This window comes from Emydura macquarii, unplaced genomic scaffold, assembly GCF_026122565.2.
Source record: "Emydura macquarii macquarii isolate MOO-44397 ecotype Brisbane River unplaced genomic scaffold, CSIRO-AGI_Emac_v2 contig_1790, whole genome shotgun sequence".
Lineage (NCBI taxonomy): Eukaryota > Metazoa > Chordata > Testudines > Chelidae > Emydura > Emydura macquarii.
Window position 1 is genome coordinate 6661376 of NW_027131927.1, and position 18694 is coordinate 6680069.

General features: G+C 62.8%; 2 protein-coding genes across 2 annotated transcripts; both read right to left on the reverse strand.

Annotated features, from left to right (window-relative positions):
* Nucleotides 1-5606: 5606 nt before the first annotated feature.
* Nucleotides 5607-10256, reverse strand: IRF2BP1 (interferon regulatory factor 2 binding protein 1). Its single transcript, XM_067556817.1, has 2 exons — nucleotides 10030-10256; nucleotides 5607-9448 (listed from the first exon to the last, which is right to left on the reverse strand). The coding sequence occupies exon 2, from the start codon at nucleotides 9314-9316 to the stop codon at nucleotides 7523-7525; it is 1794 nt and encodes a 597-aa protein (XP_067412918.1). The 5' UTR covers nucleotides 9317-9448; nucleotides 10030-10256; the 3' UTR covers nucleotides 5607-7522.
* A 665-nt stretch (nucleotides 10257-10921) lies between these two features.
* MYPOP (Myb related transcription factor, partner of profilin) lies at nucleotides 10922-14313 on the reverse strand. The gene is made up of 2 exons (XM_067557346.1): nucleotides 13881-14313; nucleotides 10922-12997 (listed from the first exon to the last, which is right to left on the reverse strand). Exons 1-2 carry the CDS (start codon nucleotides 14311-14313, stop codon nucleotides 12312-12314), a joined length of 1119 nt encoding a protein of 372 aa, XP_067413447.1. The 3' UTR covers nucleotides 10922-12311.
* Nucleotides 14314-18694: the final 4381 nt, after the last annotated feature.

The window sequence follows — 18694 nt, forward strand, 5'->3', positions numbered from 1 at the left end:
TCATCTGCCACCACTGAGAACAGCCCAGCTCCATCCTCCCTGGAACCCCTTTACAGGTAGTTAAAGGCTGCTATCAAATCCCCTCTCATTCTTCTCTTCTGCAGACTAAACAAGCCTAGTTCCCTCAGCCTCTCCTCATAAATCTTGTGCTCCAGCCCCCTAATCATTTTTGTTGCCCTCCGCTGGACTCTGTCCAATTTGTCCACATCCTTTTTGTAGTGGGGGGGCCCAAAACTGGACACAATACTCCAAACGCGGCCACACCAATGCTGAATAGAGGGGAATAATCACTTCCCGTGATCTGCTGGCAATGCTTCTGCTAATGCAGCCCAATATTCCATTAGCCTTCTTGACAACCAGGGCACACTGCTGACTAGCCCGTTGGTCCCCAGTCTGTAGCTGTGTATGGGATTCTTCCGTCCTAAGTGCAGGACTCTGCACATGTCCTTGTTGAACCTCATCAGATTTCTTTTGGCCCAATCGTCCAATTTGTCTGGGTCACTCTGTATCCTATCTCTGCCCTCCAGTGAGTGTATCTACCACTCCCCCCAGCAGCTTAGTGTCATTTGCAAACTTGCTGAGGGTGCAATCCACCCCATCCTCCAGATCGTTAATGAAGATGTTGAACAAAACCAGCCCCAGGACCGACCCCTGGGACACTCCGCTTGTGACCGGCTGCCAGCTAGACATGGAGCCATTGATCACTACCCATTGAGCCCGATGATCTAGCCAGCTCTCTACCCACTGTGTCAGGATTAGACCTGATGGCTACAGGAGGGTAGTAGAGGGGGTCTATATTAGCCCCAGAATGAACAAATCCCTGTTCCCTGGGTGATCCAGCTGGGGCTACTCTGGGGCAATTAGGCCAATTAAGCCAGCTGAGGCCAATCAAGGAGCTTGCCCCAGCAGTTAAAAGCCTCCCTGTCAGGTAGCTGGAAGGGAGTTAAGAGAAGGAGTGGCTAGGCTAGAGGACTTGGTGCAACCACTGTCACATATTACCACCCCAAAGGTACCAGAGATGAGGGGTACCTGTCTGGCTACGACCAGGGACCCAAGGCACAGGCCTGAGGGAGAACCCCTCCCCACCCAGTTCCAGGAAGCAGATGGCGAGCAGTGGGCCAAAGAGAGGTGACCCAGGGAAGGGAGTAAGTCACAGACTGGGCAGTTTGAAGACTACTCCACACAGGGTCCCTGGGTCGGGGCCTGGGGCAGAGGGTGGGACTGGGCCCCCTGCTCCCACCCAGGCACGCCATAGTCGTAGCCGAAGAGGGCACAGTACCCACGAGAGGGCTAAACTAGCTGCCTGCACCACACCACCTTATAGACCATTCATCCAACCCATACTTCTTTAACTTGCTGATAAGAATACTGTGGGAGACCGGATCAAAAGCTTTGCTAAAGTCAAGGCATATCATGTCCACCGCTTCCCCCACATCCACAGAGCCAGTCACCTCATCACAGAAGGCAGTCAGGTTGGTCAGGCAGGACTTGCCCTTGGTGAATCCAGGGTGTCCCCCAGCTGTGCTCTGCAGTGTTTCTCTACCTTCGTGCTGGCGGCCTTCACTCCACTGTGTGTCGCTGTGGCAGGATGGGGGAGCAGCGGCAGCCTGGCAGTGCTGGGGCAGGGAAATATGGAGGGTGGGTTTGTATCTCATGTCAGAGGGGCACAAGGGACTCCTGGCCATGGGGGTTTCCAGCAGCTGGGGGCAGACATGCCCAATCTCCAGGCGTGGTGAGAGGTAAGAGAAGGCAGCCACGGCAGGACCCCTCGGGGCGAGGGCGAAGGGATGGGGCACTGTGGGTGCAGAAGGCTCCGTGGCTGGGTGCAGGCTGGGCGTGGGCCATACCCGTTCGCCTCACCTGAGCTAACCCTGCAGGTCGCCGTAGCAGAGAGACGGTGTCCAACGGCGTCCGCCAGTGCGCCTGCCTCTGTGCAGGCCTGGCCTCCCGCCGAGCAGGGGTGGCGCTGGGAGGTGGCCTGGCCCTCGCTGGAGCTGGGTGGAAAGTGCAGGAGTGGAGCCGGGACTAGCCTGGAACCAGGGCGACGTTGTTTGAAGGGGGGCCGGGCAGACATTGGTGGGGCAAGGGTTTGAGGCCACATCCCCCTGCATAGTTCTGACCCCTCCCTTCCAGCCCACACCCTATGCTTCCTCTCACAGCTGGGGCTCCCTCTGTGTCCCTCCCCCGGCCCGCTGGATCAGATGAGGGCAGGGGGGAATGTGGGGGGGGGGGTCCGCTGCCCATTCCTGGGCCTGCTGCTAACTGCACAGCAGGAACCAAGCCAAACATCTGGGGCCAGGCACTGCAGCCCCTGGAGGGGGTATTTGCCCCAGACGTGAAGCAGGCTGGATCACAGGGCGCACGGGGCGATGGGGCAAGGACAGTGTGCTGGACTTGGCATAGTGGGGGCAGGGCAGGCCTGGCGAAGGGGCGGCATGGGTGGTGCAGTGGGGGTGGACAGAGCACAGGAGAGCGGCGGGGGCAGGGCTCTGCCAGAGTGCGTCCGTCCAGGCATGGCACCCTCCTGGGGGAGCTGGGCCCGGCCAGGAGGAGTGGGTCCATGGCACGTCCCCCCATTCCTGGCAGACCGGCCCCACTCCTGGGGCAGCAGAAAGCGATCGGAAGCCTCGCCCATCAGCCCCTCCAGCTCAGCAGATCGCAGGGGGCCCAGAACTGGGGGGCAGCCACCATGGGAGAAAGCGACTCAGCTGGGGCAAATTATAGCCCTGGGGCAGAGCCCCTTACCCTGCTATGGTGGGGACTCAGCGCTCCAGAGGGGCAGGGGAGGTGGGGGGAGAGCTGGGGGGGAGGGTGCAGAAAATTTCCGCCTGTGGATCTCAAAGCTCCCTCCAGACATTACTGTGGCTGTGGGGCAGTGCCAGTGTCCGGGGGGAGGGGGTCTCTGCCCCAGGGGAGCGGAGAGGGTGTTTCCTGTCCAGACCCAATGCTGGGGAAGGGAATTCAGGGAACCTGCCCAGCACCGCACCAAGCTAGCAGAGAAGAGAGGGGACCCTGGGGGTGCAGCAGGGGGCAGAGTGGACGTGGGGCGGCGACATCCTACTCTGCCCACCTGTGACTCACTGCCCCAGCCGGGCTGGGTGGACGTGTTGGGCGGGGGCAGCGGGGAGGTGTGAGCGGCACAGCTGGGCAGGAGGGCGCGGCCCCCTTTATCATCAGCTCCTGGAGCTTATCGCTGAGCACATAGCGCCCGCCCGCCTGCCCCTGGCGTGGGGAGCTCCTCCCGCCCCGCCCCTCCCCGCTGTGGCACGGCCGGCACTGTAGGGCACTGGGCGGCTCTAGCTGGGGCCTGGCCCGGGCACCGGGAAAGTTGGCACCACCAGCACAGGGCCCAGTGCTGCATGGGGTTACTGGCCAGCCCAAGACGCCAGGGGAAGGGCACGGCCTGGGGGCCCGGAGTCAGTTTCTCACTCTGCAGAGAAGGCAGGGTGGCAAGCAGCAGACACAGCCTCACCCCACAGAATCCTGCCTTCCCGGTCCCTGCGGCTGCAGCCCGGGGAGGTGTGTGACAGCAGGGGAGGGGTGCCAGCCCCACACCCACACAGCCGGGCACAAAGGGCTTTGGGAATCCCTGGCAGGGCAGCTTGGCTCTGTGCTGCCAAGCCGGCTCTTGTCCACTCTGCCCCACAAGGAAATTCCCCGGATCAGAGCCCCCTTCCCCCCTCGCCCCCGCTCAGACTCATTGACCTGTCCAGCTCCATATCCCCCTCAACCAGACCCATAGGCCTGGCCAGCGCTGTACCCCCCGTCAGACCCAGACACTGTCCAGCTCCATACCTCCCCACATCAAAACCATGGGCCCATCCAGCCCCATAACCGCCCCCCCTCATCAGACCCATGGGACTGTCCAGGCCTGTACTCCCCTCACCCCAGTCAGACCTATGGGCCTATCCATCCCTGCCAGATCAGACCCCACGCTGCCCTATATAAGGCAGCAGACAGGCTGGGCTCTCGGCTCCCCCCCCAGCTGTTGCAGTGACACCTGGTTACACCCTTCGGTATGACAGGAGAGTGGCTCCCCCTGCTGGCTGACCCAGTCACTGCAATAGGCCCCTGCACCTACTCCAAGCCGACGCCCAGGGGCCGAGCCAACCCAGGGGGAAGAGCCTTGAGCACGGGGGCGGGGGGCATGCCCAGCTTCCTATGGATGGAGCCCCTGGGTGGGGACTGACTGTGCCAGGAGGCAGGGAAGGGGGCACCGTGCCTTTCCCCTCTAGGAGGCATTGACTCCCATCCAGCCCCAGGGCAGGGCACGGGCTGGCTCAGGAGGGCTGTGCCCCCCCATGGGCAGTAACCGTCCCCCTCGTCGGCAGCCCCAGCCACAGACTGAACCCGCCCCAGGGCCTGGGCAGGGCTGAGGCCCGTGGGTGGGGCAGTGAGGGGAGCTCAGGAGGAGTCGGGCTGTGGGGGGCCCAGCTGGCACCGTCAGCGGAGCAGAATTCCTGCATCTAACGCTACCAGATTTCTTAGCCCTGGACCCAAGAGTGGTTTGGGTGCAGAGGGGGTGGCGCTGGGGCCCAGACGCTCTCCCAGGCCAGGGATAGACCAAGGCCCCTGGCATTCTAGGCTCTCCAAGCTCAGAACAGCCTCTGGGGCCTGGAGGACGGAAGCGCCTTGCCCAGCTCACAGCAGGCGAGTGGCAAAGTCAGGCACAGAACCCAGGAGTCCTGACTCCCAGCCCCACCTGCTAACTCTTGAGTCAGCCCTGCTCGCTGCCCTACAGCGCCACACTGTGGCACCGCGCCAGCCCTGCCTGCTGGGGAGAGCGCCCCCTACTGAGCCCCCACCCCCCTCCCAGGAGCACCTGGAATTTTTCCCTTGAGAGGTCCCCAAGCAAATACTGCCTGGACCCTCCCCCTTAGCTCCTTAAAACCCGGACATAGGACAGGCACAAGGAGGGGTGTTCCCAGCTGCTGCTGAACTGCCCCCCCATCCTGCTACCCCACCCAGAGAAACCCTCCCAATCCTTCTACCTCCCCACCCCCAAAGAACCAGCCAACTTGTTTTTTAAACAAAAACAAACAGAAGAATCAGTTTATTGACAAAAAACAAAGAATCACAAATTGATTTGATCCCTGCACGGCCCCAGAGGTACCCAAAGCTGTGAGCGTCCCCCTGCCAAACACCCCTCCACATCCTGCACTCCCCCCACCAGACACCAGCTCCCCCACTGCACCCATGGGGGCCTTCCTGGGCCACCCCGCTGGGTCCAGGCATGGCTGACCCAGCAGGACTGCTCTCCCCCACCACGCATCTGCCCCCTTATAACCTCATCAACCCCCCCAACCCCAGGACAGATCCATGGGCTCCCCAAGGTGGGCATGACAGGGGAGAAGGTAAAATGGGGGGGCACCTTCTGTTCCCTCCACTCCTCCCAAGATCCTTCTACCTTTGGCCTGCCTATGCCCCAGGGTGCCACTGGCACACCACTTCCCCGCACGTGGCCCCAGGAGATGCCATGTTTTGGTGTGCGTCTGCTCAGCGTTTTGGTATGAAAATTCCTCTCCTGCAGGAGAGCACAAGGGGGTGTGTGTTTGGGGGGGAGGGGTAGGGCAGGCTCCCTCCATGGAACCCAGGGTCTAGGCACGTTTCTCTCCCATCCCCTATCCCAGATCCCTGGGGTGTCCAGCCCCTAGTGCCTGGGAGCCACGCCCCCCACCCCCCAGGAACATTCATTGCCTGTGATGGAAATCAGTGAGGGCCCCTTAAAGGGGCAGCTGGCCGTGGCAGGGGAGAGGGGGTCACCCCACCATCGCTCTTCTTTCTTTTCCCCCTTGCATATGCATTTTGTCCTTGGAACCATGGGATGCCGGTTTATTATTGTAGGGCTGCACAAGGATCTTTGTCGTTGTAGGGATGCTGGGAAGGCCCTGGGTTCTTATTGGAGGGTCACCCATGGCCGTGGGGGTTTTGTTTTCATGCTGTGAAAAGGCAGCATTGCCAAAAGAGGAACAGCCCAGCCCTTGGACTGTCCAAGCAGTTAAAGGGCCAGTCTCCCCCCCTTACAGAAGGAAACTGAGGGACAGAAAGGGGATGTGTCCAGCCCAAGGGCACATGGCAACTTGAAGCAAAGCCCAGGATAGAGGCTAGGAATCCCTACTCCCAGCCCCCCCAGCTCTGACCCACCAAACCCCACTGTCCTCCCCACTGGGGAAACAGAACCCCAAAGTCCTGGCTGCCAGCACCCCCTCAGAGCCTGGATCCTACAAACAGTAACAATAATGGCATGCCCTACCGTAAATCACCCCATCGGGCCTGCACCCCCGGTCTCCACTCAAACCTGTTTCTGTGGCCAAGGGCGCTGGGTTCCCCCCCGTCTCTCCAGAGCAGTGTCTGCCCAGCTGTAGCCCCCCAGGTCATGAACCCAGGAGTCCTGACTGCCAGCCCCGTTCTAAGGATTAGTGTGGCCTGGCTGTGCCCCAGCCCTGGAATAGCGGCGCAGGCGGGGGGGGGGGTGAGGCGCACATGGCATTAGTTTGCTGGGTATCATTCACTCCCTACTGGCCACAGCATGCGGCCAAGCCCCCTCTGCTCACGGCTACCAGTTGGGCTGCGGGTTGGGACTGAGGGGCATCAGCCGAGCCAGTGGGGCAGTCCCAGGCTGGGCCAGCAGGGCGGGACGGAGGGGTTGGCAGAGTTCACGGGCTGGCAAGGAGGCACTGGCTTTCTACTAACAGGGCCCCTGTGCTGTTCTCCCTGGTGGTGGTGGTGGGGGGCCTCCCTTATGGGCACAGCTGGGGAACCCACAATGGGGTCTGAGGGATACAACGGTTCCCCCAACCTTGGAACCAGAATACCAAGAGCCCAGCTGCTGAACAGGGAGCCCCACACCTGACCCCCAGGCCGGGCCTGGCACCCAGCTGGCAGGAGCAGAGGATGGGATATGGTGCCTTCCCCTCTAGGAGCATGAGCTCTGATCCTTACTCGGGTCAGTAACAGGCAAGAGTCACCCCCCATCCCTCCTCCACTGGGGTGCAGTGAGTTTGCTGGTTCTCAGCCACCTCCCTTCCTTTGACTGGCAATAGCCACAGCCCCAACGGCCATGGAGATTGACACATGGCACCCTCCTCCCAGGGGCAGGGGCTACCCCTGGCCTGGCCTGAGACATTAGCAGAAGTTGCATTCTCTCTGGGGTGGAGCAGACAGACCGCATCTCCAAGGCGGCCCTGGCTACTCCCCCCACCCCACCAAAAAAAAAAAAAAAAAAAAAAACAACCCATCACTCATGCCCTCATTCCCCTTATGCTGCTATGTAGCAAACCCTCCCCTCCCAACACACACAATATTCCCTCCCACCCCCGGTGGTTATGTAGATATGACCTCGTATATAAGATTGCTATGGAAATATTAAAAAATAGATTATATACAAGGCCCCAGACTGGGAAGGGTTAAAAAGGGCAATAAGTTAATTGTAGCGCCAGTTCCTCCAGAGGCCTCTTGCTGCGGGGGACCCCCACATCACGGGCAGGGGGGGACCAAATGGGCCCCCCTCCTGGCTCTCGGGTCACGGATCCCGCTCCTTTTTCACTCTGACGTCTCCGGCCAAGATGGTGGCGATCTCTCCTTGCATGAAGGCCCAGGGCACGTTGGAGCCTGCGAGGGGGCACTTCTCCCCGCTGGGGCAATAGACCTCGCCAGCCGCCCCCTGGGCTTTGATGAAATCACGGGAGCAAGGGAAGCAGAACTTGTGGCCAGGCACCGACGGGCACTGCACGAAGTGGGTGTCTTCCAGGCGCTCGTGGCAGATGGTGCAGCACAGCGGGACACTGCTGGGGCCGCCTGAGGAGTCGGGGGCGCTCTGGGCACCGGACGAGTCGCTGCCACCGGACGAGTGGGCGCCAGAGGAAGACGAAGACGCTTGCACCGGCTCGCTGTTGCGCGGTACCAGCCGGTGCTGGGCAGAGGCGGCGGGCGAGGCAGGGCTGGCGCTGTTTTGCCGGGCTGTGGTGGAATGGACGGGGTTGGCATCCTTCGGTGACTGGCTGGCTCCCAGCGCCTCGGCTACGTTCTTCAGCGCAGCGATGGGCGAGGGGTCATTGCGCAGGGAGCCCTCGGGCACGGGGGCCTGGCCGGCGGGTGTGGTGAGGTGGGCCATGCCCGGTGAGTAGATCCCGGCGGACCCTTGGGGAAGCCAGTTCTGCCTCTGCTGCTGCTCCTCCCCCGTCAGCTTCCCCGCTGCGCCCGCCTCCCCCTCCGGCTCTGGGGAGGCCTTGCGACGGCGCATAACGGGCCGGGGCGGCACGGCCCGCACCTGCGTGCTGGGCAGCACGGCACAGCTGCTGTCGAGGAACTGCTGGGGCAGGGCCTCGGGGGCGGGAGGGTCGCGGAAGAACCGGACGCCCTCGGTGAAGAGCTCGCCCAGCAGGCGCCAGTCCCCGGTGCCGTGGCGCTTCTCATACTCCAGGTACTTGTAGCCGGAGGAGATCACCTTGCCGGGGTCCTTGAGGCAGTCGTAGAACATCTGCTTGGCCAGGCCGAGGACGCCGGCGTAGACGCTGCCCGAGCCGCAGGGGTACTCGACGAAGAGCTTCAGCTCGAATTCGTAGGCAGGCCGGGGGGCGGCGTCGAAGGCGAAGACGCGCCCCACCAGCGCGTGGTCCTTCTTGAAGCGCACGCTGAAGGGGGCGCAGGCCGAGAGGGCCAGCAGCTGCTCCCGCACCACCTTGGGCTTGCCGGGCCACTCCTCCGCCCGACCCCGCAGGGCCTCGTTCAGCTCGGCCAGGCACTCGGCGCTGCGCTGCTTCTCCTTCTCGTAGTCGCCGTAGGGCGCCCGCCCCTTGCCCAGCTCGCTCAGCAGGGGCGAGGCAGCCGACAGGCTCAGCGGGGCCCCGCGGGACCCCGGCCCGGACACGGCCAGCAAGCTCTGCGGCGCCCCCAGCAAGCCCAGGCTGGGCGGCACGGCGCCCAGCAGCGCCCGCCGGGCCGTGGGGCTCTGCCGGCTGCCTTCGGGCGCGCCGCCCCCGTCCTCGCTCCGGGCCAGGCCGTTGGGGAGCCGCGGGCTCAGGCCGTAGTGGGCCCGCTCGTAGCGCTCCAGCCCGGGCCGGCCGCCCTCCAGGGCCGCGTCCTTGGCGTGCTTGGCGGCCGGCCCCGGCGAGCGCGGCTCGGGCATGTGGCTGCGCCGCAGCTGCCGCGCCGTCTCGATGAGCGGCTCGATGCGGTCGGCGCCCTCGAAGTTGACGCAGCCGCGGCACACGGCCTCGCTGAAGTCCCAGATCATGGCCCACGGCATCTTGGGCAAGTCGCACAGGTAGCACCACTGGCGGCGGGCGTGGGGCGCCGGCCCCGCGGACATGGACATGGTCCCGGCCCGGCCCGGCCGATCGAGGCCCGGCGCTGCGCTGCGCTGCGCTGCGATCCCTCCTCTCCTGTCCCGGCCCGGCCCGGCCCCGCGCTGCCGCCGGCCCTGCTCCGGGCCCTGCTCCGGCTCCTGCTGGAAAGAGAGAAACTTACATAACTCCGCCGCGGGGCCTGCTGGGAAATGTAGTCCCGCTCCGCCGCCCGGCTGGGGCAGCCTTAAAGGGGCCCGGCGCCCTCGGGGTCACCAGCCGGACTCCCCGGCCCGCCCGCTCGCCCGCAAGAAGGCGGCCCTTGGGAGAGCCAGCCAGCGGTTGATGGTCTTGTCTGTTAATATTTGGACGCGGTTTCCCCTCCCCTCAGCTTGTTATGCCAAGGGGGAAACTGAGGCACAGAGCAGCAAAGGGATTTGTCCAAGGTCAGCTGGGGATAGAACCCAGGCGTATTGGCTCCCAGCCCCTGCCCCTGCTCGAACCACTACACACTACATCGCTCTAAAACTGGCCCCAGGAGATCTCACAGCAGTATCTTCCATCTGCTCCCAGCTCCAATCCCCCTCCCCCAGCTGAGGCAATGGAGCGACCCTCTCCCGGGGCTCTGGATGGGGAGAGCGCCCCCTTTTGAGCTGCCCCTGTTCCCTGGGTTTGCCCCAGCAGGGGGCATGGTTTGGGGGCAGAGAGGAGGACCAAGTGTGGGGGGGGGGCATCCGACAGGCACCTTCCAAGCAGCAGGTGGAATGGGGGTGGGGTGGGATTGAGGCCTGAATAGCAGCCACCTCTGGGGTGGGGCCCAAACAAGCCTGCCCTCTTCTGTGCCTGGGGTGCTCAACTTCTGCCCCAGGCACTGTCGCCTCCTCCCACTGGGCCTGCGTCCCCTCCCCTCGCACCCAGCTTCTTCCTCTCTTCCACGCTCAGCCCTGCCTTCCTTATCGCTTCCACGCTCAGCCCTTTTCACCTTCCCTCTCTCCTCCCCCCTCCCTTCAAGACGGGGCTGGTCCCAGAGGGCCCCTCCCCCGCGACTCCCCCTCGCGGGGCAGGTGAGGCGGGCTTGGCTCCAGCCCCGGAAGGGTTAATAAATAGCTCGGCCCTGCCGCGGGTGGAGGAACTACGATTCCCAGAATGCTCCGCGCCCCTTCTCTTCCTCCCCTTCCACCCAGCTGGCGGCGCTGCATCCCGCCGCGGATCCGGCCCAGCGGAGGGAGGGGGGAAGGTTCCATTCATGTGACCACCCCCCCACCGGCTGGGCCCCCCCCCACCCTTCCAGGGGGGACAGGTCCGTCCGCTGCAGCCGCAGCGCCCACCCGTGGGAGCCCAGATACCCCGGTGAGGGGCCTGGGCGTGCTGGGGCTGGGAATGGCACGTGTGTGGGGCAGCGGAGAGAGGGCACGTAGAGGAGGTGGGGGGCGAGCGGAGGAGCTGGCTAGATGGGAGAGTGCGGGGATGGACGGACAGAGGGATACGTGTCGGGGGAAGGACGGATGATACTGGGGTGGCTGCATGGAGAGATCAGTGGGTACCCGCGGGAATAAACCAACAGCACCTCCGCCCCACCCCAGCTGCCCCGGCTCCCCCCAGAAGACGCCCCACAGGTCGCAGCGGCTCCGTATGAAAATGGTTTATTGCATTTCCGGGGACGGGTCGATCTTTGCAGCCGGGGGTGTCTGGATTAAGGGGTGCGGGGCGCCTCCCCAGGCAGTACCCCGGACGGGGAGGGGGGACCCCGGAGCGGGGTGACGACAAGGGGATATGAATTGATGACGCAGGAGGGGCGGAATTAGATGTTACACCCCTCCCCCTCTGGTCATGTGGGCTAAAACTACCCCTCCCCCACGTGGGGAGGTTAACCCCTTGTTCCCCGTCAGCGAAAGGGGGGTGCAGGTGAGCGCCTCACTCGCCAGCAGGGGTATGACAGCCCCCAGTGCTGAATGGGGGGGCATTTTTTACATAGCAGCAAAAATCACATCCAAGCGGTCCCTGTAAAGACATCTGGGAAGCCAGCACCCTGGGGTGTTGCTGTGGGAGGGGGTCGGGAAGGCAGCGGGCCCCAAAAGAGGGACCCCAAATCCAGAACCTTGGGCTAAAAACTCCCACTCGAACCGGGACACCAGGCTGGACCCTGGATCTGAGCCAAACCTGGGATGTGAGGCTTGGACGTGGATCCTGACCTTGGAGCATGGGGGGTGCTGTCGGAGCCCCCCTGGCAGCACGAAGACACACAGAGGAGGGTGAAGGGGGACCCTAGAGGGAGGCAACGATGGCCTGTCCCTGCCCTGGACAGCCCTGCGGCTCAGTCTTGGCCTGGGGGTGGGAACCTCACACAACCGCTGGATACTGTTTATCAATTTTACAAACCTGCCAGTGTGGCCGGACACAGTCTAGTGACACTGGCCAGTTACAGAAGTACTGCAGCAGATGGGCTGTGGGTCGGGAGTGAGGGGCACCGGCAGAGTTGAGGGGGAGCCCAAGGCTGGGCTAGCAGGGGGATGTGGGTAGGGTGACCAGATACTAAGTGTGAAAAATCGGGCCGGGGTGCAGGGTAATAGGCGCCTATATAAGAAAAAGCCTCAAATATCAGGACCATGCCTATAAAATCGGGGCATCTGGTTACCCTAGTTGTGGGTCAAGTTGAGGGGCAGCGGCAGAGCTGGTGGAGAGTCCAGGGTTGGGATAGCAGGGGCTGTGGGTCAGGATTGAGGGGCACCGGCAGGGCTGGGGGAGAGAACATTGCGCAGTCTCTGATTTCCAGCTGCAGATTCATTCAGCCCTTTTCTCTCTACCCATCAAATGTAGCAAAGCCTCAGAGCGGAGGGGAAATCGTTCCGTGTTGGAGCAGACAAGGCATCCCTGCGCCATGGGGTGTGTGGAATGATAGGATCTGGGGGGCTGGAGGAGAACTTTCCTTTGAGTGACTGAGCTCTTGCTGTCCCATGGCCAGTGCCCTGCCCCCCTCCAGTTTTGGGGGGCAGGATCTGCTGTGGGAGGTCCCAGGGCTCTGGGGATTCACAGATTCTTCCAGCGTCCCCTGCGCTTCCGAGTGGGGATCCCCTTCCTTCGCTTCAGTGGTGGGGAGCTGTGGCAGGGGGGGATCCCTGACCCCGCCGGGGCCCCCACTTCCTCGTCAGCGGGGAGGTCCCCTTGGGATTGTCCCACATTCTCCGCTGGCTCGGGCAACGCTTCCACCTTGGTGGTGAAGGACTCGGTGGGGAGTGGACTTTTGGTGGGGGGCGCCTGCTGGGGGAAGAGGCCTCCCAGGGGAGCGTCCAGGCCGGGTCCCTGAGCTGGGAGGAGGGGCAGGAGGGCGGCTACCACATCGGTGAGGCGGTCAATGCTCTGGCGCACGGTGTAGGTCAGGTCGCGGATGGCCTCGGCCGTCTCCCGCTGGGCGGCCAGGAAATCCAGCGAGAGCTCCGGGGGCAGCTCAGTGTGGGGGCGCCGGCGCCGGGGAGGCGGGAAGCCTGGGGGCCGCTCTCTGCCCAGCTGCTCTGTGGGTGAGTATCCTGGATGGGGCCGACGGCCCAGCCCGGGCGACGAGGGTGCCAGCCGCACAATCTGCAGGGAGGGCTCAGCCGAGGGGGGTGCTGGCGAGTCGCGCTCCTTGGGCAGCAGCGGGACCCCCCCCAAGGCGCAGCACGGGGGCTGGCCTGAGGGCTCAGGGCTGGAGGAGACCTTGCCCCTGGCCCGCGTCTCTGCAGAGAGAGAAGAGAGTGTCAGGGGAAGCCGCCACCACAGCAGAGGCCATGAGTTGAACTGTGCCCCCACGCACCCCCTGTGGGGCTGGGCCCAGAACTCCTGGGTTCTGATCTCCGAGCTGACACCAGCTGGCAGTTGGGTGTGAGGAGCAGGGCAGGTTGGTGCCCCCCCTCCCCAGAGGGCACGGTTAGTCCTAATTAACTAGCTGTGCCTGGAAGGAACCTCCACCCCCACCCAGAGAGATGGCCTGAGTCCCACCAACTCGACATAACCATGAGGCGCTGAGGGTGGAAGCCGCCAGCCAAGCGGCCAGTCAAGGTTTCTGTCACGCCCCAATGTAGGGCTAGAGGGCGCAGGGAGTGATTGTGTGCCCCCCCTGCTGGGCCCCATCCAGCCCCCAGCGCCCCACTGGGACCAGCACTGAGAGCAGGGGAGAGCGCCCCTTGCTGAGCCCCCGGCCCCTCCCTGCTGCAGAGCGCCCCCTGGTGTCCCACTGGGGCCAGCGCTGACTGAGGGGAGAGCGCCACCTGCAGAGCCCCCTCCCTGCTGCACAGCGTCCCCTAGCACTGCACTGGGGTCAGTGCTGACTGAGGGGGAAGGGCGCTCCCGCTGAGCCCCTGCCCCACACCACCTGGATTTCCCTTGGCACCGGCCGGCTCTCAGCTTAGTTCTGCCTGTACCCGAAGTGTTTAGCCTGGCGGCTCAGCCTGAGGCAACACAGCTGCAGCTGTCCCCCTTCCAGCCCGCAGTTACTGGCTGGTTCCTGAGGTGGTGGTAGCAGGCCCCTAACTGTGGTGGCACCAGTGTCCCCAGCTAGGGGCACCGGCCCCACCCACTGGTGGGTGGCACGCTACTGTCCCGGCCAGGGTGGGCACTCACCAGAGCCGTGGTGGTATCTGTGGGCGAAGGCAGCAGGGTGCTGCTCCGCCCCGCCGGGCTCCATCCCCATGCTGGGCCCCAGGATGGCAAAGATGGTCTCCTCCTCCGCAGAGAAGGTCCCTTTGCTGGCAGCCGTGGCCCCGGTGCCCTGGGTGGAGTGGGGCACCCGCGCCAGCTTCTCCTTGGTGCGCCGTTTAAAGTCATTCCAGCGCTTCTGCACCTCCTGGCCTGTCCGCTTCCAGCTGGTGACGGCGTTGATCTTGGCAGCGATGCCCTCCCAGACGCGCCGGCGCTCGGCCACGGTCACCTGCCGGCTCTGGGCGCTGTACAGCTTGGCGTAGTGGGTGCGCACCTCCTGGATCAGGATCTGGTTCTCCTCATAGGAGAAGCGGGGTTTGCGCAGGCGGGTGATCTCCTCGGCATCCCCAGGCATGCCTGGCGCCGGCCCTAGCGCTGCCCAGCCCCCCCCCACGGAGCTGGCACCGCCTGGCACCCGTGAGGAGGGGCGGCTGGAGGGTCCCCGGAGGGTGCAGGTAACCACGCGAGCCGGGGGGAGGCAGGTACCACAGCAGTGCCAGAGGAAGGGGCACGGTGCCAGGCTGAGCCGTGCCCTGCAGATCTCAGAGCTCTAGGCTTTCAGGCCAGAAGGGACCAGCATGACCATCCAGTCTGAGCTTGTCCTCTCCGCCGGCCCCCCGCCCTGCCGGAGGGGCCTGGCTCCCTGTGCCTGCTCCAGCCCCAGCTGCAGCCCGGCGCCAGCCCTCCCCATCCCTCTTCCTCCGCCGCGGTCCCCTCCCATCCCGGCTCCGGGCATGCTCACTGCCGGGCTGCTCCCAGCAGGCCAAGGCGCACCACGGTTTCCGTAGCAACCTTGGCCGGTGCCTGGCCATGGTCCCTTCCCTCCCCCCAGCCATGCAGAACCCTTGAGTCTGGCAACCCCGGGGAGGGGGGGGCTGCCCATGAATTACCCCCCCCACCTGCTCCCCAGCCTCAAGTGGGTGGGTGGGGGTCTCCAAAGTGATCGAACACTTCAGCTATCCCCTCCCACGCACACCCATCTGTCTGTCTGTCTGTCTGTCCCCACGCACACCTATCCATCCGTCTGTCTGTCCCCATGCACATCTATCCATCCGTCTGTCCCCATACGCCCCGTCTGTCTGTCTGTCCCCATGCACACCTATCCATCCGTCTATCCCCATACACCTTTCTGTCTGTCCCCATGCATACTTATCTATCCATCTATCTCCATACACCCTGTCTGTCTGTCTGTGTATCTCCATACCCTGCCCCCCTTTGTCTCTGTCTGTCTGTTGGACCCTGGCATCTCCTCTGGGGGGGGGGGGGGGGGTCAGAGAAGGGCCAATCCTGGGGAGAAGGGGCAGGGAAGAAAGCTGGGTCTAGGGTTCCTTTTCGGATCCCCCGTTATCTCCCCACTGGGAAGGGGCTTGCCAGGCTGGCTTCCTGGAGGATGGGGCTGCAAGATTCAACTCCTTCCATTCCCCTCCCTGCGCCCAGGAGCAGTAGCTGGGTTCTCTCTCCACCCCAGAGAGGTGGGGACACGGAGCAACCAAGGGGTGTAGTGCTTACTCCAGCAGCCAATGGGGACAGAGGGCTTGATTCAAAGTGCTCTTCCTCTCCTGCTCCACACAGAGGCCTCTGCTGGGGTGGGGCTGGCTGGGCCCCTGGAGCTGTGGGACTGGGAGTCAGCACCCCATTGGGATGCCTGGGGCAGTTCCCCCTCCCATACTGTGCAGACTCAGGCAGTGTTGCTGCACTGATTACACCCAGGCAGCTCCCCCCCTCGCAGCGGGGGACTCAGGCGTCTGCAGACTCAGGCAGGCATCACACTCTGCATCAGTCACATTCAGGTCATGTTTTTGAGCTTTTTCCCCCAGCTCCTAGGGCCAGAAACATTTTTATTTTCAAAGCAAGCTGAGCTCCTGTTGTGATCCCGTGACTCCAGAGCTTGCGGTCCTTGGCCTGGGTCGGTGGCACCTGTGTCCCAAGTCTCAGGTTAGCTGTGTGTGGAGTGAGCCCCCACCTCTTTGATCTGCCCTGAGTGGGGGGATGGAAGTCCCCTATGTTTGGGGGCCTTTGGCCCTGCCCAGCAGCTGCCACTTGTAGGAGGTTGATAGTTCCCTACTGCTGCCAGCTGCAGTGTTGCTCCTTTATCTACGTGGTAGAAGCTGAGGGGGCCAAGTGCTGACCCCTGACTGATGACCCCAAGATCCTCCCTAACCCAGCGGATGGGACCCAAAGCCTGGAACTGACAAGGAACAACATATGAAACTGACCAACTGATCACCTTGTGAAGGTGGAAATTAATTAAAGAATTAGCATGGGAGGGAGGGGAAGCACCTCCAAGCAGCGAGTTATTAATAATAATGCTGCTGACTCTCGGCATGACTATAGTGACCGGGAGACCCAGTCACCAAGCAGGACCAAGTGTGCTAGGGGCCGGATAAGCACAGAACAAAAAATGATTATCAGCCCCTGGGGGCAGGAGGTATCACTTTGGTGTGTGTTTGTACAGCACCGGGCACAATAGGGCCTGGTCCAAGACAGAGGTGACTAGGTACTACCGTAATACTCCTAAAAACAATACAGTTGTATAGTGCCTAGCACAATGGGGCCTGGTCCAAGACTGAGGCGCTTATGCGCTACTGTAATACTCCTAAAAGCAATAAAAATGTAGTATCTGGCACAATGAGGGCCTGATCCAAGACTGATGTGCCTAGGTGCAACCATAATACTACTAATAGCCATACAAATGTACAGTGTCTGGCACAATGGGGCCTGGTTCATGACTGGGAAAGAACTACTCAGTGCGGCTGACAAAGGTCCAATGCGAGCCGGTGGCTGAAAATGAAGCTGGACAAAGTCAGTCTGGAATTTAGGCTGTTTTTAATAGTGAGGGGACCTGAGCTTCGGAGAAATGTCCCCAGGTTGAATGGATTTTCCGTCACTGGCTATTTTTAAATCGGAAGTGGATGTTTTCCTAAAAGCTCTGCTCTAGGGATTACTTTGGGGAAGGTCTCTGGCCTTTGGGTTTGTCTACACTTCAAATACTACACTGGCACTGCTGTACCGCTATAGTGCTTCAGTACAGACACCCCTACACCACCAGGTGGGGTTCTCCCACTGGCACAGGTAATCCACCTCCCCCACAGGGGTAACTAGGTTGGTGGAAGAATTATTCTGTCAACCTAGGGCTGTCTACACGGAGGGCTAGGTCGGTATAGCTACGTCTCTCAGGGGTGTGGATTTATCACACCTCCTCCAATGCCAGCGTAAATTCCCAGTGTATGCTCAGTCACAGAGACCCACGTCGGCCTTTCCCTGCCCTCCCTGGCTGCTGGTGGGGTCGGGGCACAGGGATCCAGGGTAGGTGCCCCCCTCCCTGGGGTTTCTTTCAGAGTCCGTTTCAGTGAGGGGCACAGATCCAGTCCAGCTCTTCTCCTTCTTGCCCTGCACCTTGAGCTCTAGCTCCTGAGGAATCTGGATCACCTTTGCCTCCCCTGAGCTTTCCCAGTGCTCCCCTAAGATGCTCAAAATGGTCCCTTCCAGCTTTGGATGCTCTGAACCTGGAAAAAATAGCAAGGAAAATTCAGCACTGGAACAACTGACCCAGGTTCCTGGTGGGTCTCCATCTTTGGCACTTTCAAATCAAGATTGGCTGTTTTTTCTCAAAGATCAGGGCAGGTCTCTGGCCTGGGTTATCCAGGGGATCAGGTCACAACTGTCCCTTCTGGCCTTGGAATCTAGGAGTCTAAGACCCGCCGGGATGGCAGCCCCGGGACACCCCAGAGCTCCCGGGCAGAGAGGAACTGAGCGACACTGGACAGATGCAATAGATTGGCAGGTCATCGGGATGGGCACTTGGCCATGCTGTGTGAGGGGCCCAGCGCCCGTAGGCACAGCGGAGAGCGGGGATGCAGGGTATCTTGCCTGACTCGCTGAGTGCTGGGGCTCAACCATGAGCTACCGCAAGCAGCTTTGACTCTGGTCAGGGGGGATTTCCAAGGCAAACCCTGAGGCTGCGGAACTGGTTTGCGTTTCCCAGGAAGCTGTGCCCCAGTGCAGTGCTGGGGGGCTGTGCTGGTGGGAGCGGGTGGGAGGGGCTGTCTCCTGGCGGTCAGTGCGGACCCCAATGCCCCAGCATAGCGCTGGGGGGCGCCCCCCACCCCATTCAGCTTTCCCCCAGGCGGTTACGAGAAGGCGGGGGGCTCCCTGCCCACCCGGTGCTCCAGGGTGAGACCCTGGGCAGTCAGGGCCTGATGCAGGGACACAAAGGGGCAGAGGGAGGGGCTCTGTGTCCCTGGAGCCGGGCGGTGGGGGAGGGGTGCGTGGAGTCCAGATGTGTGGGCCGTGGACAATAGCTGAGCGGGAAGGGACAGATGGGGCAGCACACACAATGCAGGGCCGTTTAGCATTCAGGAGCCGCGCTCGGCTGCCTCCCCTCCTCCCCCTGAGCTATTGAGCCCAGCCAAAGGCTGCGGCTATGCCTGGCGGGATGAAAGGGCCCATCTGCTCCCAGCTCCCCCTTGTTAGGCCCAGGCTGGGAGATCAGGGAGGCCCCCAGTGCATGGCGAGACTCAGCCCAGAGATCCACGCCAGCCCTTTTCTGCTCTCCGCGGGTGCTGGCTGCCCCAGACCCATTCCAGGGGGGCACAGGGATCCAGGGCAGGTGCGCCCCTCCCTGGCTTTCCCCAAGAGTCCCGTCCAGTGAGGGGCACAGATCCAGTCTGGCTCTTCTCCGCCTCGCCCTGGGCCCTCCACCCCGAGATCTATCCTCCGAAGACCTCGGGTCACCT